The following is a 9,856-nucleotide window of genomic DNA, read 5'->3' as shown; positions in this document are numbered from 1 at the left end:
TAATTCTTTCTTGAGAGTGGAGTGAGTGAGAGTGGACTAATGCATCATTCTCATTCAGACTTTGCCACATCTCCACTTCCTTCTTTACTGAAACAGAATTTACAAGTAGTCTTCACCTATCTATGCGAGGGTAAACCTTTTTCTAATCCGAGTTCTACTGTAAGAACAATTCTAGAAAATATATATTTCTTTTAATGAACACAAAATGCAGCACTTCTAAAATCAGGATTACATTACATTAAATGCTTGAGAACACTTCAAACTTTCAGACTTTGTCCCTGAGGCCTTAGTTTTTTCCTTCAGTAGTTACCTTGTGCAGAACATATGTTCTACCCAACTTTCTTCCTCCTTTTTCTCAAAGTGCCTATATCTGATCTGCTGGTGTAAATGCTTTTATGTATTAAAAATAATAATTTCCTCAAAGATGTATAAATCTGCTCAGAGCTGATATGTCCTTCCAGACTATACTTCCAAATCATGCTATAACTGTATCACCTATCTTGATGGTGCATATATAACTTTTTTTCTTCGAACCTAAATGAAGGGAAAACAGATTTTGATTTATAATAAGAGAAGGGAGAAAATTAGCTTAAGGTTCTGATGTAGGCAGAACTATACATTACTGCATGAAGAGTTTTCACCATGCAAAAGCTGCATTTAGTCATGTAAATTAATATAACTTTTATGCATTTGATTGACTTCCAGAAAAGCTTTAATTCTATGGACTTTGTTGATTTCCAGGTCAACTCAAATGCAATGCTTTGCAGTAATACATGGTATAAAACTTATTTTAACAGACTTGAGTTATTGTCTGTACATCAGGACTCAACAAATAGCAGTACCTGGCACATTAATAGCTCCACTGGCTTTGCAGTCACTATGCAGAACAGGATCTTATTCAGGAAAGGCTGTGGTGCTAGAATCCACACCTAATAATTTAGCACTGTTCCAAAAGTTTTCCATCATTTGTGAGGAAGGCTCAGATTTTGAAACACTTCTTTCTTTGAACAACGCATGACTTCGTGTCAGTCTTGTGTTCAGCTCTGGGGTTCCCAGGCAAAGAAAGAAATGGACCTGTCAGAGTGAGTCCAGAGGAGGCCACAAAAATTAACAGGGGGCTGAGGCACCTCTCCTATGAGGACTGGCAGAGAGAGTTGAGGTTGTTCAGCCTGGAGAAGAGGAGACTCCAAGGAGACCATACAGCACCTTTCAGTACCTTAAGGGGGCTTATAAGAAAGGGACTGTAGTGACGGGATGTTGAGGGTTTTGTTCAAGCATGACTGACAGAGAGAGGCCATGATGAGCTACAACTGGTAAAGCAGTGATTTTCCACAAAGACAAAAACAAGAGCGGAGGCCACGGTTTTCGGCGAAAAGTGAACAACAACAGGGGGTAGAGACGGGGTCTGTCTGGTTTAGTTGCTATAAATAGAAACGGGGAATCCACAAACGTCTGGGATAAGGGGAAAAACAAGGGGCTGCACCGGCCTTGAGCGGGTAACCAATGATGAGCTTCACTTTCGCAATATGTATGAGTCTCATTATCGTTTCTGTATAATCTGTTACCGATGTTTCAATAAACGAGTTTTGCTTGACCATGAGGGTGGGCATTACTCCCATCTTCCACAACGGGACAAGAGGGAATGGCTTTAAACTGACAGAGGGCAGATTTAGATAAGATATTAGGAAAAAAGTCTTCACTGTGAGAGTGGTGAGGATCTGGAACAGGTTGCCCAGAGAAGCTGTGGATGCCCCATCCCAAGGAGTGTTCAAGGCCAGGCTAAATGGGGCTTTGAGAAACTTGGTCTAGTGGGAGGCGTCCCTGCCCATATCAGAGGGGCTGGAACTAGATGATGTTTAAGGTCCCTTCCAACCTGAACCATTCCATGATTCTGTGATTCTGTTCTCTTACTATTGTAAGCTTCATTTAGGATAGCTGAGGAGATATCAGTGCAAGAATTCTTAAAGTTATCTTTAATTTTTAAAGAGCAGAGATAATTTGTAAAATGACTTCACAAAAATTTCAAGTCTCCTCACGAGTATGGAAAATGATAGCAGCTCACTTTTATGGCCGAACAAGTGTTTCCAACATTTAAATATATTTTTATGAACCAACAATTTTTGGAGCCTATTCGGGACTCTATTCTGACTTGTGCCAGCAAGTGATAAACCAAGGTCAACCAATTTACCTCAAATACTAGTTCATCTACAAGTCATACAACAAATTTTGACTTTCAAGTCACAATTTTGCGTACCCTGAGAAGTCAGAAAACAGAGGATTGTCAGTGAAGCAAATGATGTTCTTTCCTACAAGTTTCCCAAACTCATGAAACTTCCTATTTACTCTGGGTGAGATTTCACATGTAGACAATACATACTGAAACTGTGTCAGACTTACAAGATTATGGTCCATGTAGAACCTACGTACTAATGATTGCTACTTTTAGCCACAATATTTCTATTATCTACTATCATGGTTATATTTGTCCCATCTCTTTATTACTTCTATTTGCAAAATTTTCAGCTTCTTATCAAGCTGCTAGTCTTTGAGTCCTAGGGTACTGAAACTTCAAGATTATCAGAAGTTATCTGAAGAACATGAAAGCAGCTAAAAGAACAATAACATGTTACTTTGCTGTACTTTACACAGGCTTTTGTCAAGCAAATAAGACCTTTAAAAATACTGTGATTCTTTGTTGTGTTTCTGTCAGTATAACAACGTAAGGGTGATGTTTAATACATCTTTACAGCTTCAGAAGCAATATATTTTCTCTAGAAATTAATATTATTACAGAAACATTTTTCATAATAGCCAGGTTAGGAAACACAAACTGGAATGTAATAGCCACCTGAATTCCTCATTTTCTCATTTCAATGCCTGGCATGGATTTACCAGAGATGTAACTCCTCCCCTCTGAACATCACTGCTAAACGTAATCTGCATTTCAGGTCTAATGATGCAAAAACTTCATTGACTGTGTGTTTGCACACAGATCCCTAATCTGATTTAGAGATAATACAACCATATTGTGTAAATTACTATGATGCTGTGGAGTAAAGCCCAGGTCATAATCAGATCTGCACAGTCAATGTTGCAATGTGTTACCTGGAAAAGAAGAAATCCAGTTTGAGTTTGAGCTGAGCTTGAAAATAAAACAGAAAATCCTTCTTTTATTTATGAACTGTGCAAATACAAACTGTATTACACTATTTATGGGATTAAGATCACCTGTCTTTGCCTGAAATGTGTCTATGTGAGCTGCCTGATCTCTGTTACAATCAATGAAGGTACAGTCAGTGAGTTCTATTGATCAGCTCCCGTGACCAATAAAGATGTTTGTTTCAAGATAAAAACAAATCATTTCCCAGGACTTTATGGACTAGAGTAAGAATTCAGAAAATGGATTTTGTGCAAATGTCTACACTGGAGTCATCCCAAATTAGGTAAAATAAATCCCTGTCTAGGTATCCAAAATGAGATGTTCAGAATTAAAGCTCTCTCTAAAATCAATGAAAGGAGACTAGCACCTCCACAAAGTAATTCATCTCATCTTTGCATGTGTGTTTATCACCACAGATGGAAGAAATCTTGTCTTCAGTATAGAGAACCTTGAAGGTTGTCTTAGACACCAAGAGTGGGTTTTGTTCGAGATTAGATGTACACATAAGAGTCAAGTATCCCAACTACCATAATAGTCAAAAGAGCTTTATATTTCAGTCTAGCATCTTTTGAGATGATGTAGGATATCCTACCCCATGTCCAGAAGCCAGTCCAGAAGATCACAGGTCATACGCCATGATTTCCAGTTTGTTGCAGATGTCTAAGGTGTGCTAAAGTGCATCAAATTACATTGGATATATATACATATATAGGTAAATAAATGAAGTTCAATGAAAATTCAATCCTTTCCAAAGAAAAAATTGTATGAAGTAAATCTGTAACAAATCAACCATTTGTATTATATTAGCTACCATAAAATCGACCACAGAAGATGAACATAGTAAATGCACTGTATTCCAGGTCTCAGTGTATGTAAGTATGAAAAACCTGTGAGGAAAGTCAAAGATACTACTACTGTCAACAGTACATGCACAGAAATGTGATGTTTGCCTTAAGTGTGGAAAACAGAATAACTGTCTCACCCTCTGTTCAGATACAGAAGGGAGGAAAATACCACTCCGCAGCCTTGCTGAGCTGCTGTACCCACAGACAAGTACCTTCACCACATCTTCTAAGAAATGAATCCTGATCTTGTATAAAGAATGCGAAACTCCCACTGAAGTAAAAATATTACCTCATTCAGATGTCTGGAAGCAGGATTCAGCTTTCAGAACTAAACCAGCTTGCACCCACCTGCTGCTTTAGTTCTGAAATGCATTTTCAATTGGTATTTTGTATAAATCACAAATCGAGATCAATGTGCTTTACCAAGAAGACAGTATTCCAATCACAATGTATGATCCAAATGTAAACCCCTCAAAAGTACGCAGGAATGACCAGAACATTGTAACTATATTCTTGGTTTTCTCCATGACAAACTCTTGCATTGACTACTACACAGTTACAAGGTATCAGTTTTCATTTGGTTATTGTTGTTTAAAGCAGGAGAAGGCTTGCTCTTCTGACCATCTGTTCCACCTTTGGATGTGTCCTGGAAGAAAAGCCTTGGCATCCACAGTGACATTAAAATTCGTTTGTATTCATTCCGAAAATTCTGGTTAAGAAGTCCATATATTATTGCATTAAGGCAACTGTTGAAGTAGGCCATAAAGTAGCTTATTATGAATAACCATTCAGGAACTTTTGGTGCCATTTCTGTCGGATCAATGGCTACAGCCAGTCCGATGAAGTTTAGAGGTGCCCAGCAAAAGGCAAAAATCACAAACACCACAAACATGGTAAGAAAGTTTCTGAAGTCACTTGGCTTCAGTCTTGGCTTTGTTTCTGACTTGACTCGTCTTCTAACCTGAAGCACTAAAACCCAAATTCGAAGGTAGCAGAAGCTCACAATGGTGATAGGGACAATGAAGTGAATTACCACAACAGCTATCGTATAGTAGGAGCTTGCGGTCTGGACAAATGTGCATGAATAGATGCGTGGATCATACTTTAAAGAGCCAACAAAAAAATTTGGCACAGTCGCAATTACTGTTAATATCCAGACTAAGGAGACATAAAGCATCGTGTTCCAACAGCTGTACACTTTGTCATAGGCAAAACTATGGCATATATAGCAATATCGGTTTATTGCAATTGCAGTGATGTTGAAAATGGAGCCTATTACACTTAGTCCCATCACAAAACCACTTGCTTTACAATGCATTTCGCCTAGTGTCCATCCATTGTGGAAAATAGCTAAGAGCACCAGTGGGTATGGATACAAGGCCACCACCAGATCAGCCAAAGCTAGGCTCACCACAAACGCATTACCTGGGGGAAAAGAAAAATACACAGATGTAAGTGTGAAAGAAGGCATACTTGTGAACAAGGAGAAAATACATTACATTGTTCTGGATATCTGCAAAACTAAATTATTGATGATGTCAGCAAGCAGCAGGACCAATAGGAAAATAATTTAACAATTCAACTTAGAACACCATGGAAATGTCTGCAGCAACATGATGCTTCAAATTTGTTGGTGGCTGGATTAGATCCTCCGTTAATAGTCATAACAATCAGTGACCCACTATATAAGCATGTGTTGAGTTGTTTCAGTGCAGCTAACTCCACAGCGGGATTGAAGAAGATGAAAAGGAAAACAAGCCTAAATTGTGCCAGGTAGACATGGCATTATGCCACTCCAGCTTATCACTGGAATATTAACAGGCTGGATGAGTATCAAGGAGAAGGATATGCAAAGGCTTGGTCTATAGGGATTGGAAGGATGCATTGTTTCATGTGTACTCTAAATTGCTACACAATAATCTGCAGTATAGGTATTTTCTGTATGTATGGCCTACATATACTGCAGTTATTTTCCCATTGGATTGACTAAAGAAGAGTGAATTGTCTTCACCACTCTTTGTAGAAAGGCATATTTAATTATAGAAATGAAAATTGCATCCATGCAAGAGAAAGTATTCAAATTAATGGACAGACTCTTTAGAACCCCTTTCTTGTGATGACATTTAAAGACATTTTAGTGATATGGTTGAGCCTTATTTTGTCTCTCTTTAAACAGTGTCCTTTTCATCAGTTTGAATTTTTTGGACATTGTATCTAAGGATATTTTAATAAAATATTGAGGTAGTAAACTATATTCCTGAAAAAATTAAATCCAAAATAAGCTTTTAGGAACTTCACTTGAGAAAATAGATGGACTAACTTTAGATTCTTGGCATTCAGATAGCATAGAATATATTTCTGTTTTTTTGCCTGAAGTCCTTCACAACATGAACAGACAAGCAGAAGACCAAAGTAACTTTTTAAAATTATGCATGGAACGTAATTATTTTTGAAAAGAGCAGTTAGGTGCTCAATTCTACAAATTCCAAGCTTTCTAGTCCTCATCTAGCAAAGCAGTTCTCCATTTCATTTTAAGAACATCATTAGCTGGAAGTCATAAAAGCAACAACTATGAAGTCATAAACTCATGAAAAAATGACAGAATTTCCTCTTTGCTCTATTTGCTCTACCTGCTTTATATCTGTAGCTCCCTGAATTAAGGAACAAGTAGCTCTTTCTCCCATATACTTTAAGGGATGACCATTCTCATCAGAGTTTGCTGCACAGCTAGTGAACTTAATTGAAAGCAAGATTATCCATCTGCACCTACAGAAACATAGCTCATCTCAAGAGTGGGACACTACTTATTTTAGATGATTCCTTGTTATATATTTAGTAGCTTGTTCTATATATTTTAAAAAGCTACTCAGGTGTTTGTGTATCTACAATTAGCTTGTTCTATATATTTTAAAAAGCGACTCAGGTGTTTGTGTAGCTACAGTTTTATGATCTGCAAGGAAAGACTGAACAAACTAGGGAGACCATTGAATGGCACATGACAACTTCAAATGCAGGAAAGAAAAGAAAAGAAAAGAAAAGAAAAGAAAAGAAAAGAAAAGAAAAGAAAAGAAAAGAAAAGAAAAGAAAAGAAAAGAAAAGAAAAGAAAAGAAAAGAAAAGAAAAGAAAAGAAAAGAAAAGAAAAGAAAAGAAAAGAAAAGAAAAGAAAAGAAAAGAAAAGAAAAGAAAAGAAAAGAAAAAGAAAGTTTACTTTTTTTCCCCCTGCTTTTAGAATGCCTTTTGGAGAAAGTGAGAATGTAGTCTGGGATGTGTGCTAAGATTAATCTAAACCCTAAGGCCTCCTAGCATCAACTTACACATGAAATGTAATTGTTCAGTTGAAATAGAGTAGGCATTCAGCTCTTTCAATCATATTTGGAAATTTACTGTAAAGTACATTTAGCAAGACATTTTCAAAATTTTGTGTGTAATTTAGGACTTCTTGAAAATTCCAAGTGCAGTGAATACCTAGAGTTAGCAATGAACTTGTCAAAAACATGATAGACTACAACCCAGAAGAAAAATGGTCCAATATCTTTAACAGCCTCAAGTGATTTGTCACTTCTATGGCTGTTTACAGGGCTGAGTGTTCACACTGTGCACTGCTAAGTAAGGTCCAATGGTATTTTTCTTTCTATGTAGCTCACTTCAGAATTAAGTTTACTGTTGTATTATTGCAATGAATAATCTACAAAAGTAGAGAGAAACTTTTCTAATTCATAAAAAATGAATAATCAACATTTTGAGAAATCAAAGGTCTTAGATGTCTTTTAAATGTTTGGAGAAAGTAAATGCTTCTTGATACACCTTAGACAGCTTTTGGAATGGCTTAAATTACATTCATAAGATAACTAAAGAGGTAACTTTTTGTTGCTTGTAGCAAAATAGAAACCACAGAATGTTTGTGTACTTGGAGTTATTATCATTACTGCTGGAATTTACATGGTGGACTCTGTTCCTAGATTTCAGTTTCATCAGAGATAATATTCATTTATAATTAACACATTTGCACACTGGAGTGGAAAGACCCCTTAACTACAAGCAGTGGCTACTAAAAGCCAGATATCTTGCCAGGGATACAAAAAGATACACGCCTGTGCTGTTTTAATTGATAGTTGGGTGCATAAGGAAAAGAATAAGTTCTGATATTGACTTCGGGTGCAGCAGAACTATGTCAATATTTAATGAAACATTCTTGCATATTGGTTTTGTTACTACAAACAACAGGGAAAAGAGAAACATCACACCCTCTTCTAATCTTGATAGGACTTGATATTGCAGGAATTTACCCATGGAACAAACTTTTTGATTAGGTCAGAACTTCTAAGGGCTAAGCATCTGCCTTCTGAAAAGACAACCAATTTTTAGTATCTCTACCAAACCCAGAATCAGTTGCAATCACCAACCATTTTTTAAAGGTTTTTCTTCTTTCTTTAATTTTAAGTTGGCTAAAAATGATTGATTATATCATAGTGGCTTTTTATCGGGTGAAGTTTTGGTTGTTACACATCTGTTTAACAAGTGTTTATACATTGCATACAGTCATGGAAAAGACAACCAATTTTTAGTATCTCTACCAAACCCAGAATCAGTTGCAATCACCAACCATTTTTTAAAGGTTTTTCTTCTTTCTTTAATTTTAAGTTGGCTAAAAATGATTGATTATATCATAGTGGCTTTTTATCGGGTGAAGTTTTGGTTGTTACACATCTGTTTAACAAGTGTTTATACATTGCATACAGTCATGCTTAGGTTTTTGGTTGTTACACATCTGTTTAACAAGTTGTTATACATTGCATACAGTGATCACCCTCTTAGGTTTACTTCCCCCCCGCCACAGTCATGTTCTTGTGTATGTATTCTTCTGTATCCATTATTCTTGTCTTCTTTAGCATACAAAGGCCTAGCTTCAAGACAGGAAAATTGTTTCTACACAGTTGATTGTGCAGACTGTTGCATTTTTCTCTGCCTTTTCCTCTTCTACTGTCACACTTGGGTCAGTGTGTAGCAACGAATGTTAGGAGTAGGGACCAGTAAGGCAGAAAATGAATGAATATGACTATAACATATTGGCAGAGGTTTTTTAAATACCAAAGATCAATGACTCAGCACAGTTATTTTATTCTTCTATTTCCATATCATAGCCTTAAGGGAGAACTCAGAGTTACTTTTGCAAACTTCTTATTTCTATGTCTTCAGCTGAAATGTAACAGAGAAAGCTTTTTGTTTCGGCTTCAGGCTTAAAAACCTGTCTGTTTCTACAATCAGTACTGTTTATAATTAAGTAGTCTTTTATATTGACTAAGAATTACAAGAACTAGAGTTTCTTTATCACTCTGACAACTATCTGTAGGTATTTATCCACACTAAAGGAAGAGGAGATAAATCTTGACTTTAATGAAGTAAATAAGAGTCCTATTTTCCCATAAAAGGAAGCCAGTCATTTCTTCAAAGTTCACAGTAGCACACATCCCCAAGAAGTTAGACTGACAGACTCTTCTCTCACTTTCACTTTTTAGCCCCTTTTTTATTTCTCTGCCAGACTCCTGCAGCCCCTGTACTCAAAATGAACTTTAAAAAAGTGAGTTCTGGAAGTCTTCCAATAGCTTTATTTTTGTGGTTGATGTATAAAGACAGAATCTGGCCTCAGTTTCTAGACAACCTTGTAGTCAAAGACACAAGATATTTTTTCAGGGATGCATGCTGTCATCCATTCTGTAAGTTACTTTTGTATAAAAATGAAGCATACAAAATGTTTTTGTTCTAGTTGTTCAAATGTTCACAAAATACACAAGGTGAGTCTAATATTTCAGTTCTATCCTGCAAATCCTTAAAAGAACAAAAGTTTTACAG

The 9,856-nt window shown here is 36.5% G+C and overlaps 1 protein-coding gene across 1 annotated transcript; it reads right to left on the bottom strand.

The window, feature by feature from the left end:
• Positions 1 to 4,420: 4,420 nt before the first annotated feature.
• On the bottom strand, positions 4,421 to 5,429 carry LOC103811249 (melatonin receptor type 1B). The gene has a single exon (XM_009084210.1). It carries the CDS (start codon positions 5,321 to 5,323, stop codon positions 4,562 to 4,564), a length of 762 nt encoding a protein of 253 aa, XP_009082458.1. The 5' UTR covers positions 5,324 to 5,429; the 3' UTR covers positions 4,421 to 4,561.
• Positions 5,430 to 9,856: the final 4,427 nt, after the last annotated feature.

The sequence above is a fragment of the Acanthisitta chloris genome, unplaced genomic scaffold (assembly GCF_000695815.1).
Source record: "Acanthisitta chloris isolate BGI_N310 unplaced genomic scaffold, ASM69581v1 scaffold16071, whole genome shotgun sequence".
NCBI classification, from domain to species: Eukaryota; Metazoa; Chordata; class Aves; order Passeriformes; family Acanthisittidae; genus Acanthisitta; species Acanthisitta chloris.
This window is presented reverse-complemented; position numbering and strand designations above follow the sequence as displayed.